The following is a 17,790-nucleotide window of genomic DNA, read 5'->3' on the forward strand; positions in this document are numbered from 1 at the left end:
GCAATATTTGGAATGTAAACAATTGCTCCGTACATAGAAAACTGTCGCATGCGGTGTTATCGGTGTTTGCCGAACTGGATTCAATCACAAGTTGTGCGTAGGATATTCGTAAAAAGCGCTCCAAGGGACATAACTATATGGGGCCGCAGATGGCACGAGAGTCGATTTAATGCAACGTTGCATTAATTAATTTGAACATTTTAATTTAACATTGTAATCTGAATAAGTAATTTTTATAAAATATACATATGGTAGCTTTCCCGAAGGCTGATAGTAATGTATTTTTAGAGAAGTGTGGTGTGACATTGTGCCTTTAACATTTACAAAGATTCACTGTTTACCTTCAGATGACAAGTACCTAAGAATTAAGGCAAAGTACAGTTCAGTAATTACACAAACTCATAATATAGATAATTATATATTGATATATATTGTATTTGATATAAAAAGGCTCAAGACTGAATGTTTTACTGCACATACCTAGGGTGATTTGACCATCACCAGTACCGTTACGTTTTTTGTAAACGAAGTGAGCTATCACAACCCATAGGACATGGAAATGGACATTTTGACATTGGGCTACAGGAATACTGTTTCATTCTCGATCATACTCCCATCCGAATCTTCATCTTGCTCCTCTAGTGACTGGACATTTGATTTCGCAAGTACTTCTTTGGTGAAATGGGAGACAACGCCAACTGCCAGACAATCTCCAGCAACGTTCACCGAAGTCCGGATGCGTTCCCTGAAACCACAAACTGCTTTTTGAGCTACAATCGTTAGTTAGGGAGTAAGTATATACAAAACCTCACATTATCGTGATATTATACAACCCAAGGCCATGACCCGTTTGAAAGTTTATGTGTGTGTGTGCGTGTGCGTGTGCGTGTGCGTGTGTACTCATTGCAGCATCAGGCGCAAAATACTTGCATTTTTAGGCAAAATTTGTGAATAGCGGGTGCTATGGGTAGGACAAGACATGTTTACCCTTTTTGTGAAAAACTGGTGTCGTCATTAATTTTCAGTGACCAATTCATGTAATGCTATTTCTTCCTTTACACTAAACGAATGACTCTAAGTTTAAACTGACATAATCAAAGCATAGACATACGTCAACCAGTTAATGGTTAGCAGGAAAGACATCCCCGTGTCTGGTAGTCCGGTAGCGTTCAGGACCATCAGCAAAGTAGTGATGCTTGTGCCTGGAACCCCAGCTGCTCCGATACTGCCCAGGATAGCCGTGAAACTGAAACCACCAAATCTGAGCCATAATTTCCTTGTGTCAAATGCTATTCTATATTACTGGGATGCCTTAAATTTAATATGCTTTTAGAGGATAATGATTTCAAAATAAAGAAGAAACATTTAACACATTAGGAACACGTAAAGCGTGAAATGAACATGGAAATGTTGTTATTGTCACAATGGATGCACATTATGTGTGACATGACTCTGTCAAGTATACAGGCTTCAGGTGGTATGGCTATTGTATTGCTGTGACATGGCCATGATGTGGAATGGTTATGGTTAGGTTATGGTATGGTCATGGTATGACTATGGTATGGCGATGTTAAAGTTATGGTATTGTTATGGTATGGTGATGGTATGATTATGATATGGCGATGTTATAGTTATGGTATGACTATTGTATGGTCATTGTATGGTGATGGTATGGTTATGGTATTGTCATGGTATGGCGTAGTATGGCGATGTTATAGTTATGGTATGGTTATGGTATGGTCATGGTATGGCAATGGTATTGTCATGGTATGGCTATGGTATGGCGATGTTATAGTTATGGTATGGTTATGGTATGGTCATGGTATGACTATGGTATGGCGATGTTATAGTTATGGTATGGTTTTGGTATGGTCATGGTATGGCTAAGGTATGGTTATGGTATGGTCGTGGTATGGCTATGGTATGGCGACGTTATAGTTAAGGTATGGTTATGGTATGGTCATGGTATGGTTATGGTATGGCTATGGTATGGCTATGGTATGGCGGTGTTATAGTTAAGGTATGGTTATGGTGTGGTTATGGTATGGCTATGGTATGGCGGTGTTATAGTTAAGGTATGGTTAAGGTATGGATGTAGCATTGGTGCGATATGGATATGGTCTACATGGTATGCCTATGGTGTTGCTGTGATAATTCTAATTGTAACATGATATGGCTGTGGTATGACCATGATGTGGCTATGGTATGGCTTTGGTATCGCTATTATATGGCTATCGTATTACTATAATATAGCTTGACATGACAAAACCCAAATATGTGCAGTGCAGTATGTAGTTTCATAAGAAATTAGTATGGTATAGATGGCAATTTGAGGTACAGTGCAATAGGCATGCAAGAAACATGTATCAGACAAGAGACGAAGTAAATAAATCTAGTCTGACTACTAGTACCTGATTATAATTATATTGGTCACCGAAAGGCTGATCCCAGTGTACTGAGCGATAAATATAGGCGCACAGACATAATATACTGTCGCACCATCCATATTGACTGTAGCCCCGAAAGGGAGGACAAACTTGGTGATGCTGTGGGACATTTTCAACTTCTTCTCCATACACCTCATTGTCACTGGCAGGGTGGCGGAGCTTAGAAACAGAATGAGTTGTCATTTAACACTTTAATCGACTGTTTCATGACCTGTGCTTACATCTGATTCAATATGTTTTACAATTTGTTTTAATATATCATTACACATATTCCACACTCGCACGCACGCACCCACGCATATTGTTGAATATGGACATATCCTGTATGGTTGAATTACCTCGACGATGTTGCAAAGGCTGTTATGAGAGCCTGTCCAGCCGCCCCGAGAACACGAAACGGATTAGTCCTGGTTAGAACCAAATACAGTAAAGGCGTAGCAAGTAAGGAATGGACGACCAGCCCTGCTAATTCAGTGACGATGTAGAGGGCCAACACTTCACCTGTCTCCCTCAGGCTGACTGAAGTCAACAACTCACCTGTAATCATGGACATTATGCCGAGCGGGGAGAACCTGTGAAACACAACGCAGACATTACAACCAGGTGAACATGGTGTAAAGTGTTGCGAATATGGTGTGTGAAATAGATGACATGGAACATGAGTTGCGAAGGTGATGTATAGCACTGAGAGCACATGTTGTGTGAAGGACGAGGTGTATGGCGTTGAAGCAAGGAGAGTGAGTGAGTGAGTTAATATTTAACGTCACATCGGCAATATTTCAGCCATATCGTGGCGAGAACATTTGATATTGAAATGAAATATCTGTTTATTATAAAAAACCTGCCGACGAAGGACAGTAAAACAACTAGAATATCACAGATATGTATGTAAAACTAGTACTTAAATCTAAAACGTTTTAATTATAGGGGGAAAACAATACAGTATAAAAATGGGCTATAAACCGCCAAAAACTGAAGGTAGATCACCATACCAGGGACCATGGGGACTTACATTACTTTTGCGTTGAAGCAAGGTGTTCGCTTTTGCCGACATGATATATGACGTAGAGGACGTGGTATATGGTGTTGGAGACATGGAGCATGACGTTCAGGACACGTAATATGGTGTTTAGGACATGATGGACCATCCGGTCCGTAAGGGTCACTTTTTACGAAAAACATACTAAGTAATTACCTACTAATTACCTGTTCCATACGGGGTTTGACAACGTGATGTGTATTGCCATCAGAAGGTACGATATTGAGAACATGGTATATGACTATATGACAAACCAGCCTAATTTGACTTGTTTGAATCTAATCTTATAATGACGCCTGAACTCCAGTTATTTCGCAACATACTTGCATGTTCCTGCTATATATGGAGGATTATTATTTTGTGTGTAACAAGTATAAAATATATGCCAGCAACAATGATACATATGTGTATTGTTACACAATAATGTTGAACCACAGATCAACGCAACCTCTAGTTGTTTCCAAATCGTGAGAATCCTTTTTCTAAAGTGTTCAACTCACCACATGGCTAGTTGAACCATATTCAGGGTGATAGTGTTGATAGCATTGAAGAACCGTAGTACCACAGATCCATTTGGTCCCATTCTACTGAGAAATACACCAAAGACAGCAGAATATGTCAATATACCTGAAACGTGAATACAAATATGTGAACGCTCCATAACTCTTTCCAAAATCATAAATCGATCCCATGATAAAAAATCTCTGCTAAAAAAAGTGTTAAATAAACCGTTATCAAATGGTAATATCTGTTCAAGAGGCACTCTGTGACATGCAAAGTCAAGTTTAGTTCCCTGATAAACATTATAAAGAACTTACCAACAATATTAACACCGCCTATTACAACTGTTTTCTTCAGCACCAACGGGTTGTTTCTTGTGATGTTTAATTCAGGATCATCTCCATTTAAACTTGTATTGGTTAATTCTACTGTTTCATCTCCACCGGTCGTTATGGTTCTGGTGTGCTGAATGGCAGCTCCAATAATGTTGTCAGGGAAGACGTTTCTGCAATGTTTGTAAGTATGTTATTTTGTTATATGACAATACTGTTGATAATTGAACAATGTAGTAATTATAGAGCGTTGTTTGTGTTCAAATTAAGTGAAAGTGTAATATGTTACTTTATTAGTTTCTTTTTGTAATGCAATCTTCCATTTGCCAGACAAGCTAACAGGAAGTACCTGCTTAACATAAATTGATACAATTAATGAATTGGGTCGTTCCTACATGATATCTAATTTACATGCTATCTATTTCACGATACCAACTTTGGAGCAGTGATACAAAATAAAAGTGAATACACGAAGATGTTTACGGATTTTGTACACCAAAAGCATGTTCTGCACTTCATTTTAAAGTATACTGTGATTATCAAGTATTATTTCTGTTGTGTCTGTATGAATGTTGTGTCTGTATGAATGTTGTGTCCATCCATACCTTACACACAAAATGTTTGAATTCCAGTTTGTTAGGACATTTTTGTTCACTTTATGTTTTGAGAGTACAAAATGTACGTTTCTCAAATGTGAATATCATTCCGCTGAACACATAAGGTTCAACAGCAAACCTGACAAGACAACATTAACTAACACTGCACACTTTGCAACGTTAACATTTATCCTAACTTTTCTCTACTTACCCCCCAAAAAATTCTGACAAAATCAATCACCCAAAACTACAAAAAATGCCTGGCCTTATGAATGGAATGAAATTCTTCAACATACCTTATTACATCCAAAACCATGTCCGTGCCAGATGTCCTTACTTCTGCTTGGGTAATGTCTTTTGTGATGATACGAGAGTTACTGCCTGGTTTGATGGTGGATACAAACGCCAGTGCTATCAGCAGCGCAATAACAGTAGTGGCCATGTAGTACAACATAGCCAGCAAGCAAATCCTTCCAGCACCCTTCATGTTTCCCAGGCCTAACAGATGAACAAAACCTTTTGTATCTTCTGTCCTATTTAATGGATTATATTTTAAACATAATATGTCGTTTCTTTAAAAGTATGTGGAAACAAGACTCTTTGTAGCAGGCAACTTCTTCACCTATCTGAGCATGGTCTTTGTGGATTCCTATGATGTTATGACACCAAGCTCAGCCCTATATTCTGATACCGACAACTTAATCAAAGACCGCATGTGTGCATATCATGAGCCCAACACACACAATCCTTTATGCTCATGTCCTTGAAGGGGCGGTGGGGTGGCCTAGTGATTAAAGCGTTGGTTCGTCACGCCGAAGACCTGGGTTCGATTCCCCACATGGTACCGTACAATGTGTGAAGCCCATTCCTGGTGTGCCGCGCCGTAATATTGCTGGAATATTGCTAAAAACAGCGTAAATCCATACTCACTCACTCATGTCCTCGAAAAGTATTAATCACAACTTTACATTGAAACTTACACGAATAATGTATTGAAAGATTACGTTATGTATATATATATGGAGCATAGTTATTTTTTCCCGTTAGTAAATTCACTGTATGAAGACATACAGTCGAGCACCGTTGTCTCTATACTCATGGGACCAAGAAAAAATATCGAGTTATCCGAACTTCGAGACATCCGACCAGGGAATATCATGTATATACTACCTGTAATCATACTGGCCACTACCAGAGGTAACATCAGCAGCCTGAGCATCCGCAGGAACAACTCCCCTGGAAATTTCACAAGACGGATGGTTTCTTCCGTCGGGGTGAACTGTCGACACATTACCCCAACTACCACACCCACGACTACGGCGATGACCGTGATGATTAGAAGAATGTTACCACGGAGGAACGATAAGACCTTCATCTACGTGAATAACGGAAAACAATAATTTAATAACAATCTATAATAGGTCAAAAATGGGTTTCATACATTGCACCGCTATTTGAAAGTTAATGTTGGTCTTTATCCTGGGGAAAGAATATTTGCAATATTTGCAAGTACACGACATGCCCCACAAATGGTGCAATACTGAACAGTTTACCTCCGGTTCTTGTTTGACAAAATCTGTTCTTTAAGCTTCTGGTATCAGATTGTTAATATTCGTCATGGTAATTGTTCCACAGCGTACTCATTTGATGATGAAGGAGCGCTACGTTGTCGTTTATCCTTTTTGTGTCGACCCCTTCCAAGTTGGACGATTTATCATGGCTGGTTGGTTGGCTGTTTAACGCCGCACTCAGCAATATTTCAGCTGTATTACGGCGGCATGTAAATAATCGAATCTGGACCAGACAATTCAGTGAGCAACATCATAAGCATCAATCTACGCAATTAGGATGCGATGACGTGTCAACGAAGCTAGCAATCCTGACCACCCGATCCCATTAGCCGCCTCTAAGGCAAGCATGGGTTACTGAAGATCAGTTCTGACCCGGATCTTCACGGGTCTGTAGCATTTTTAACAAATCATTCTTAAATTACTAAATGGTTTTAGGGAAATCACATCGTAATCTGTTATTAGGTATTTGGTTTTTAAGTGTCCAAATAACTACCAAACTAGCCGATTATCATGAGTTCCTTGGGTTTGAAGCGTGTTAATGGAACTGGTCGACAATTTGAATCGGTATGATCAGATCCAGGTTTAAGTGTTGGGACAATTACAGCATCACGAAATATAGAAGGCGATTTCCTTGACGTCCAAATTTCAACAAAACTTGTTGTTTGTTGTTTAAGGCAGCATTTCGGCGGTCTGTAAATAATAGAGTCTGGACCAGACAATCCAGTGATGAACCGCATGAGCATCAGTCTACGCAATTCGGACACGATGACATGTGTCAATCAAGTCAGCGTGCCTGACCACCCGATCCCGTTAGTCGCATAGGCCGCATGGGTTACTGAAGATCAATTCTAACCCGGATCTTCACGACTCCATTGCAGGTTCACGGACATACACCTCCAATTCAATGTCGCAAAGAATAAATATTACCTTTTATGCAATCAAACAAGAACTTCCTTTATATTCTCCGAACTACATGCATTAATAAAACGTAAGCATTTGAGAAATTGCTTTCAGCTTGGCAATCTCAGAAAAGAACTATGTGAATTTCTGTCAAAACATTTGATTATTCGTCTATGCACACCACCATCCCACGCACAAGGTTGCACAATACAACGCAGTGATCACCTGATGAAAGTCACATACCTTGCTTTTGTGTCCTTGGCATACAGGGATATTTGAAGTCCCGAGGCATTTACAAACAAGACTCGTAATGTTTTGATGCCACTTCAAGGGGAATCAACAAACACGTTTTTACCGCCTGCTTATTGCAGACAATAGCTATTCAAAACTAAGCTATCGGTTCCAATCTGTTCCCTACCTCGGTTATTATTCATTACTCCATTTCATAACTGTTTTCTTTATCTTCCACATTATTTTTGTATTACGTAAAGGATATTATAGATATATGTATAAATATAATGTTGTCTTGAATGTAAATCTGTGCATTTAACATTCATGATAACTAACAACTGTCGCTCAAAGCATGTGCATATTGCAACAGCCTCTTTGCTGGTGCAACAAAATCCCAGATTGGTAGACTAGAACGGGTTCAGAACACAGCAGCAAGAATAGTCACTCTCTCACCCAATTCAGCACACATCACCCCTGTGTTGAAGGACCTCCACTGGTTGCCCATTCCACAGCGCATCACTTTTAAACTCTGCATTCTCGCCTTCAGATGTCTCTCTGGAAGTGCACCTCAATATCTGCCCGACCTCCTTTCTCCATACAAACCAACAAGATCCCTCCGCTCCGAGAAACATAATCTTCTGTGTATTCCTAAAGTCAGAACAGTTAAATTTGGTCAAAGAACTTTCTCTTATGCTGCAGCCTCAGAATGGAATCATCTCCCTCAACATTTGAGAGAAATGACAGAACTTTCAACCTTCGAACATCGCTAAAGACCCACCTTTTCCAAAAAGGCTTTTCATCCTGACATCAGCGCTTTGAGCATGCATTGTGCATGGAAATGTGCGCTTTATAAATGAACTATTATTATTATAATATTTCTAATTGTATTATTCCTCTCTCGCTAAAGTGATGAACCACACTATACCCTGGGGACCAAATAATATTTCTGAATATGGCAGAAGTGCTGTTGATACTCTAAGTATGTCAATCCCAAGGTGCATCAAAAAGTAGCTCATACTTTATGCAGATCATTCTGCGCTTCGAACAATTTGCAAAAATGACAAGCTGGTAACATACCTTCAAACTTGACATACCGCTTGCTAGTAGTTATCCCGCTTTGTAACCTGCCAAAGAAGTGATGAGTTTTGGTTACAGCAAGTCTTGTACAGAATTACGAGATCAACAAAAGTATTTGTTTCATTTTAGCAGGAACAATCCTCCTAAACTGGTGGTAACACATGGTCCATTAGAGAGCATTTTTCCTCAGGTGTGAGTAACATATAGATGGCCTTAGTGAATAGGTCAGGCTTAAAAGAGTTATCAGGTGTTGTCTCCCTTGCCGGAAACACGTGGGTCATTAGAAGGCCTCGATGATGTGATCATCATATATATACTCTGCCGGAAGGAATGCCTTGAAGGATGATAGACAGTGACGGATGAGCAGGCAAACATTTCCCTGCCGTTCATACATGGATCAAGAGAATCTACTGATGGAATATCAGACTTCCAAGACTGCATTTTTCAAGGCACATGAACTGCTTCCTGAAGCTTCTGGGCAACAGTTTTGATCTGCTAAGAAAAGATATGGCTCTACTTTTGTTTAAAAGGTTAAGGTTATCATGAAGACTTTTGTAAAGGTATATGATTTGCTTAGAACTATTTTGTCACAACAGGAGCTAATTTCATGTCCTATGAATTCCAACAGGCTATGCATCCCTGAGACATAGCTGTAGTTCATATCATCTTAACGAACTTAAGAGAGGTTTCCTTAGACTCTTAGGAATATGAGGAGGACTTACTTCTGTGAAAACATATATGAAGATCCTGGTTAGAATTGGTCTTTAGCAGCCCATGGTTGAAAGAGGCGACTAACGGGATCGGGTGGTAAGGCTCGCTGACTTGGTTACACATGTCATCGTATCCCAATTGTGTAGATTGATGATCACGATATTGATCACTGGATTGTCTGGTCCAGACTCGATTATTTATTATTTGCTGAGTGCCACGTTAAACAACAAACAAATAAAAATCTTTGGGGGAAAGGGAAGAATTAGGATAAAGGCATTAAATTGTTGTTGTTTGCCCAGAAGAACTCACTTCGAGAGTGGACGTACTTACCATGGACCTATGAAATACTTGAAGGGGCACTGGCTTAAAAGTAGGTAAGAAATGCGTTTCATCATTTCGAGTTGCAAGGAGTGATTTGAAAAATCACAAAACATGACAAGCTGAAAGTGTATTCTGACGATTGAAAGTACTGTTCTGTTCTTTAAGGACCCTATGAAGGTCCGGGTTAGAATTATGATCTTCAGTAACCCATGCTTGTCGTAAGAGGCGACTAACGGGATCGGGGGGTCAGGCTCAGACACATGTCATCGGTTCCCAATTGCGCAGATCGATGTTCATGCTTTTGATCACTGGATTGTCTGGTCCAGATTCCATTATTTACAGGCCGCCGCCATATATCTGGAATATTGCTGAGTAAGACTAAACTCACTCACTCACCCTTTAAGCGTTTTGGCCAATCCCTTGTACATCGTCATGTGCTTGGTACTGGATGTATCTGGCTGTACAGATTTAGATGATGACATGATGTTGATGCAGCTGACACTATGCCTGTGAAAAAAACCCTATGAGAAAGTCCAACACGGCCGCAGACTTGAACAAATAAGTTCAATGCATGTGTAACCTTGTGTTCTTCCACTAAAGTGGGTCCCCGCCTGGCGCATGGCATCAGTAGGTACAACAAGGACTGGTCGGTTCAGAGTCAGTATAATGTGCCTGAGAGGGGTATTCATGTTTAACTGTGGCATGGTATCTCAGTGAGCTGGCACTATAAAACCAGCTTAAGTCTACAAGCAGCCACTCATACACACGCATGCACGTGGTCATATGAGCGAAATATTCTTATAAGTACGACGTTAAAGCCCATTTAACCTCACCTCCCCTCACCTCGTACCTCTCCCACTAAAGCCAGTTGTGTTTACAGATGGCGGTGTTCAGACATAAAACGGGTTGGTGCTGTTTCTATAGCTGACTCTTTTCTCACAGAAAGAATAAGTAAGTCAGCAAGTTTGACCTTATGAAGGGGTATTGGTAGATTTCCCTGGCTAAGGGTGTCACTCCAGATCGGCTTTATCAATACAAATTTAGGTTGATACAGGCATCTTCCAACTTCTTATCCATGACAACCTTGAGAGTGTTGAAGCACAACGTCAAAGATACCAATACCCATCAGTCCATGGAACGAGACAAACACCGGAGGAGTATCGTCTATGAGGTACATACTTGCTGAAACCAAGTTGACTCCACAACAATACAATTATTCCTAAGTAGCCAACCGATGTATAGTAGGCTCTGTATACAGTGACAATGTCCATGGTAGTGACACTGGCAACTCTATTATTTAACTAATCTAACCTTAAAACTATGCATGAATAAAAAATTAGGTGAGCTTACTATTTTATAGTGATTCGTCTGTTGTGTGTTCCTCGATGCATGAGACCGCCTCCGTGGTGTAGTGGTTAGAGCGTCCGCCCGGAGAGCGGAAGGTCGCGGGTTCGATCCCCGACCGCGTCATACCAAAAGACGTTAAAATATGGTACTTGTTGCTCCCCGCCTTGCGCTCGGCATTAATGGGTACAACAAGGACAGGTTGGCTCGGAGTCAGTATAATGTGTCTGAGCGGGGTATTCATGCTTCACTGCGGCATGGTATCTCAGTGGGCTGGCACTTTATAAAAAACAGCTTCAGTCTGGGCTAGTGCAAGCAGCCGCACATACACGTACACATACACATGCATGCATGTCGTCATATAAGCGAAATATTCTCAAGCACGACGTAAAATCCAATTTCACCTCACCTCACCACACCTCACCTCACCTCACATCACTTCACCTCCTCGATGCATGTTTACCATGAATTCAATCGTTTCAATCCAATATATAGCGTTTAGTGGTCAACACCACACACATTGTTACAGCAAAATGAGCGCCTCTCAATTATTGATCTTCGCCTAATAACATCTAAGGCACATCGACACTAAAAATGTTAGTGGAAGCTAACCCTTAACCATTTCACGAATTGCAAGGCACTGTTTATTCGCCGATACCGGGTATACCCCAATGGAACATTAAATACTACCACTGGCAACATTTTTAATGATACAAACATAAATGTATACATGCTTTGATGGACATTAGCCAGCATGAATACTAAATGGACATAGATCTATATACAAGACCAAATGCATTATGTAATACATACCTTATGCAGGAAACACCAGTTTATAATTGAAGTGAGGATGGAAACGGAACATGATCACAAATGGAACAAAATCTGAATGGATATTGTCTGCAGAAACGAGACATGCCGAACTTTAGGAGTCTTTTGTGAATGGAAACTTCAAACAGCCCTGTAGACGAAGGAGAAAATAGCAAGGTATGTGATTGCATTGTTGTTGCTCATTTCGTTCCTTTTCGGAAACAGATGAGCAAAGGGGGATGCACAGCTGAAGCGCTTTCTGAGTATACTTCAGCTGACATTTCTTTTCACATTTGACAAATTGTCCAGAGCATGAGTGAGTGAGCACTCAGCAATATTCCAGCTATATGGCGGTGGTCTGTAAATAATCGATATATATATAGCAAATACATATATATATATATATATATATATATATATATATATATATATATATATATATATATATTGGTTCTTGTATCTATTTATTGGTTGTATCTATTAAAGAATTGTGTCTTCTGTAACCCATGCTTGTCGTAAGAGGCGACTAACGAGATCAGGTGGTCAGGCTCGCTGACTTGGTTGACACATGTCATCGTATCCCAATTGCGCAGATCGATGCTCATGCTGTTGATCCCTGGATTGTCTGGTCCAGGCTCAATTATTTACACACCGCCGCCATATAGCTGGAATATTGCTGAGTACGGCGTAAAACTAAACTCACTCATAATCACTCACTCACTCAATACATTTAAAAAAAATACATATACAAACACAAGTACGCACTCAAGCAAGCTGAGGTCTTGAAATTCTACCAAGAGAGGATAGCCCGATTTGGAAAATGCTGTCAAAGTCATGTGACATTCTTCCGGGAGTGTACAAAGTATAGTTTTAGTGTTCACATACTGTCTCCATCAGCGAGCATGGTCTTAGGATCTTTTTTTCGAAACTTAGCCTTGTTTTCAAGTCAGTTAACCCCGAAAACCTAATTTGAAATGAAATGAGTTTCCATTACTAGTCGCACGCGTCACATTACAGTCTGGGGAACTAAAATACAATATGGTTTCAATATCCACTTCACTTCACCGATACACCTGTTTCAAATCACTTCGTCAGGCTGAGTCATCAGGTCTATCCATTCATCAAGGCCACAACACGTCGTAGAGAAGGTAAAATTTACTTTTCATAAACATACATATGCATAAATATCATGTATTATTACCTTCTGACTACCTGTCTTCGAGTGGAAAGACCACTTTCGCTCTTGGAAATCTTCATAGAATCAGCTTGATCGACTGTACATAAAGTTATCAAATGTAGACACGAAACTAATTGCGAAATTGCTAAAATATATATCAACATAAGACCCGTGAAGATCCGGGTTATAATTCGTTTTCAGCTACCAATGCTTGTCGTAGGAGGCGACTAACAGAATCGGGTGTCAGGCTAGCTGACTTGGTTGACTCATGTCATCCCGATTGCGTAGATCGATGCTCTTGCTGTGGATTGCCTGGTCCAGACTCGATTATTTACACACCGTTGGAATACAGCTGAAATATTGCTGAGTGCGTAGTTAACAACCAAAAACAATCACATGTATATCGACATGGAAGGGAAGTTGACATGGTTGAAGTCATCCCTTTGTCATTCCGTGATTTGTAAGCGTGAACCGTGAAGTGTCACCGTGAATCTTTAAGAAGGCACACAAATCTATACGTGTAACAGATGAGGCAGCTTTACTGGTTGCTTATATTTCGAGTTTATTCGGGTAAAATAGCGGGAGGGGGTTTGCTATGGATAATAATGGAACGATACGATCGTTATATCCTTGAAGCTTATATTGATCCCTATCGTATGAGCCTGACAATCCGAGCGAAAGAGATAAAATATCAAATTGTTTGAAAGAAATGGACTTGATTCTTTTTAGATTGCAAACCAAAGTGCGTAGCCTTTGAGTTATTTTGTAATCTACGTGCACTTGTCTCGGATGCCTTCTGTGAAAATGTGATATAGAGATATTCATTGCTTGTATATATGGTTTTGGTTAATGTTTTAGACAGGTAATATGCGGGACATAACTGGACCCTGTAGACAAGAACAGAAAACGAAATGATATGTTTCGGACATTTTTTGAGAATACTGTTCCGGGGGTTTGAAAGGTTTCGGAAACCGTTACCATATCGACAATGTATGTGTCACTGATTGATTGATTGGTTGGTTGGTTGATGTCGCAATTTTTCAGCTATGTGGCGGCGGTCTGTAAATAATCGAATCTGGACCAGACAATACAGTGATCAGCAGCATGAACATCGATCTGCGCATTTGGAATACGATGACCTGTGTCAACCAAGTCAGTGAGCCTAACCACCCGGTCCCGTTAATGACAACATGAGCCTACTTCAAAGGATATTTATTTTGAACCCCACCTTTTACTTATATCATTGGGGAGTAGTTCAATATCATTTTTATGGCCTTTACCCCCAGTACATATTTTTAAAGGCGGTTTACATCAAGCTTCTATGATTTCATAAACACCTATGGTATTGTGTCTTCTCATGATCATGGTATTTTCACAATTACCGAAAATTTGATTACTATCTGGTAGAAATGTTCTAATTTGTATTGTGTTCCAGTTTGATGAAACACTCTGTTTTGGTGCTTGCACTGAAGAGCATTTGATACCTACACATATGGCTATGCTTCTGTTAACTACTTACTAGAGACTGGCTGTCGTTATATAGTCAGATATTATATAGTCAGATTTATACCTTAGAATCTGGGTTTCAGCCAAGATTTCTCGCGCACATGTATATAGAAAGGGTTTTGTTACTATTAATTTGAAAGCCACAAAAAAACTGCCCTCAAAAACAATCCTATTGAAGCAAAAGCAAAACCTCTAGTTGATATTATCTGACAAATATCAATGCGTCGGGATTATATGTACTGTAATGGTGTACTGTTCGGATATTGTCATAGTCGGGAAAACTATGTGTTTCTGACCAGTCTGGCAATATGTATATAACATAATCGTAAATCGCCTTCATTTACTGCAAGTTCAGTTGTGGCAGAAAGGATCGAGAAGAATGGAAACCACCTCACTTATCTCACCATATTTTGCCATCCGTAGCAGTACACATAATATTGGACGGTGCTTAAAACTATAATCATTAATTTTGATTCTGGGCACTGCGTTGAAAAGAAACATTTTCAGGGGACCATAGATTCCATGGCACTAAGGGTCTATGGATAGTGGTTGATGTCGTAATCGACGTTAAACTTTGATGCCCCCTTGGTCATCAATCAGTTAAGAATAGATAGTGGTTGGAACATATGCTACCCCTGTATCAGTGGCATTTGTTATTGACATGAACAATAAATGCACAGTTTTAAATAATATTAGATACATGCTAGGATATGCATTACTGCATGACGTAATCCATGAATACTATTGAAGATAATGAAATCAGTCATAAAAGGATGAATGTTAATTAAAGTCGGGATGGAAATAGGACATTTTTAGTTTTGATTGACTGGATTAAGGTGACAGCTTGCACCTGGGTTGTTTAAGCTAATACTGTATGCAATAGTGGCATCATGACCAGACATAAGAATCTCTTTGTTAACGCTTGGTTAACTTCTTGCACGACAAGAAAGGCAAATGAGGTAAGTGATGGGTCTGCGTGTAACATTGTTCCTTTAACTGTTTAAATGCATGTACAGACATACTTCTTGCAACGATATGTATCTATTACCATTTTGTGATTCATACATGTATGTAACATATACTGACAGAAACAAATAAAGGAACACAGTACAATTCAAGTGTTCCTTTATTATTTTCCAGTTTTCATAACTAGCTTTGAATAGCGCTGCGGGAGGAAATCAGAGAATAAATATAGGATCACAGCCATGAAGTGGTGTTCCCTTATTTGTTTCCCTCAGTATATATAGGTTGTACATAATAATGATGTAATCATGTATATCTAATGTCGCAGAACGCATCGGGAGTGTAAATAAAGTTCAGTTCAGTTAGTGTTCACATTGCTCTACCAAAATCCGTGATGTTGTACAAGCGAATGTATTCATTGTGATCCACTCCTGTCATATTTACATAATGTTTATTGTATTTTAACGGTTTGTTGAATGTGTACATTTGTGTTTGCTGCTTAACGCCATTAGATAATCGAATTTGGACCAGACAATCCAGTGATATGACCCATGCTTCAGGTTATCGGCGTAAAGAGACAGGTTATCGACTAAATCGTGGTTGACATGTCCCTTGAGTCACCCAGTGGGCTAAACGAAGGTTACAGTGAAGCCAAATAAATAAATAAACACAAGGGGTGACCTTTTTAAATGATAATAGGGTAATTTAGTAATCATCCCTGTCAGCTACGGCTTAACTACAAATATATCATCATATTTTGTTTATATATTGACTGCTGAACTGAGCTGTTAAATAATGCATACAGAAGTCGTTTTGTGTTGTGAAATTAAGCACATTTTGTAAGTTCGTGATACGGCCTTCACATATAAACGTTCAGTGATGCATACGAACTTCTACGTCGGTATCAAGGCTATAAAAGAACCGTCCGAAAACATAACTTCTTGGCATCAGTATGTTTTATCAATATTAAATCAAACATACAAATTACAGTGATTCCAAACGGATATTGTCAAACTGAATGGTCTATCAATAACTATCTCAAAACAGTCTTTAATAACAGCATCCATGAAAGATCGTTTTAACGTAAGTTCGTCTTTTAAATCTTGGATTTTTCAAAGGAATTGAATTATGACACAAATTTTGATTGATATGTTTTGTAAATAGATACATGATATTATATAATCGGTGGTTTAAATTAACAACCGAGATGGTTAGTGGCTGTATCCTTAAAGGGAGTTAAAGTATTGTAAACTTATTGTCCTCCTGAAAGGATATGCCCCAAAACTTTCAAAGTAAATTTACGTGTATTATCGTTGTATTATGGTCGTTGTTTTAAGTAATGGCTATATCTCAGCGCAAGGTAGCGTGTGGTGTAAATCCAGCTAGGGCCAAGGTAGCAAAGGTACTGTAAGTCCCCATGATCCCTAGTATGGTGATCTACCTTCAGTTGGTAACAAGCTACAACCTGTATTTTAACTGTATTATAACGGTATCTTGTGTTAAATAGAATATTTTAATATTTGAAATCAGATAACAATTGCCTTCCACTGATTTACCCGCCGGACAAGTGTGACCGCCTTAACTGTTTCATATTTAGATCTATGCATAAAGATTCAGAGTGACAAAAACACTCTCCACAAAGCTGTGATTTCAACTTTCCAATAGTCAAAATCTCTTTCATGTCAAGCAATATTTCAACAGCTCCAGCCTTTGGTGTTTATATTTCACAAGTTTTGAGGTACAATCGAGCGTGCTTTCTTATCAGGATTTCAAATTGCGTCTTGCCACTCTTGCCCAGAAGTTGTTTTATCAAGGTTACAACATTCAAGGCCTCAGTAAAGCCTTCAAGAGGTTTTATGGTAGACATGTGGAGGGAATTTCCAAACTTGTTGCATCAGTGACACAAATTATGTCGGATGCAATTCCCTATTTTCACTTTTACCATACGTTCCAGAATTATTTCAGGTAAACAAATGACTAGACTTAGCATATGTTTATGACGGGTGCCACCGGTGGGGCAGGATACGCTCACCTTTACGCCAACACCTGGTTTCATCACTATTTAATAATGATTCATTAACACATGCTCTGTCATCGTATCGCATGGTAACAATCACTGGACTGTCTGGTCCAGACTCGATCTGTTTACAAACTACATCGTACAGCTGTAATACTGTTCATGATATAGTCACAATTGTACAATAGACTCTGCTTTTAGCAGAGATTTCTTATGAATATGGAAAGGGGTTCTGTTAAGACATTAT

At 39.3% G+C, this 17,790-nt stretch overlaps 1 protein-coding gene across 1 annotated transcript; it reads right to left on the reverse strand.

Moving 5' to 3' along the window:
- Nucleotides 1–579: 579 nt before the first annotated feature.
- Nucleotides 580–6,206, reverse strand: LOC124269059 (excitatory amino acid transporter 3-like). Its single transcript, XM_046704077.1, has 7 exons — nucleotides 6,086–6,206; nucleotides 5,212–5,413; nucleotides 4,305–4,492; nucleotides 3,987–4,113; nucleotides 2,786–3,019; nucleotides 1,112–1,246; nucleotides 580–745 (listed from the first exon to the last, which is right to left on the reverse strand). The coding sequence occupies exons 1-7, from the start codon at nucleotides 6,204–6,206 to the stop codon at nucleotides 580–582; spliced, it is 1,173 nt and encodes a 390-aa protein (XP_046560033.1).
- Nucleotides 6,207–17,790: the final 11,584 nt, after the last annotated feature.

This window comes from Haliotis rubra, unplaced genomic scaffold (assembly GCF_003918875.1).
Source record: "Haliotis rubra isolate DU_JTF1 unplaced genomic scaffold, ASM391887v1 Scf101, whole genome shotgun sequence".
Taxonomy (NCBI): Eukaryota; Metazoa; Mollusca; class Gastropoda; order Lepetellida; family Haliotidae; genus Haliotis; species Haliotis rubra.

Coding starts and splice junctions, on each gene's coding strand:
- LOC124269059 (XM_046704077.1), bottom strand. CDS start 6,206: ATGTGTCGACAGTTCACCCCGACGGAAGAAACCATCCGTCTTGTGAAA. Junction 4,114..4,304: donor AGGCGGTGTTAATATTGTTG/GTAAGTTCTTTA, acceptor TTCACGTTTCAG/GTATATTGACATATTCTGCT. Junction 746..1,111: donor CTAACCATTAACTGGTTGAC/GTATGTCTATGC, acceptor TTGTGGTTTCAG/GGAACGCATCCGGACTTCGG.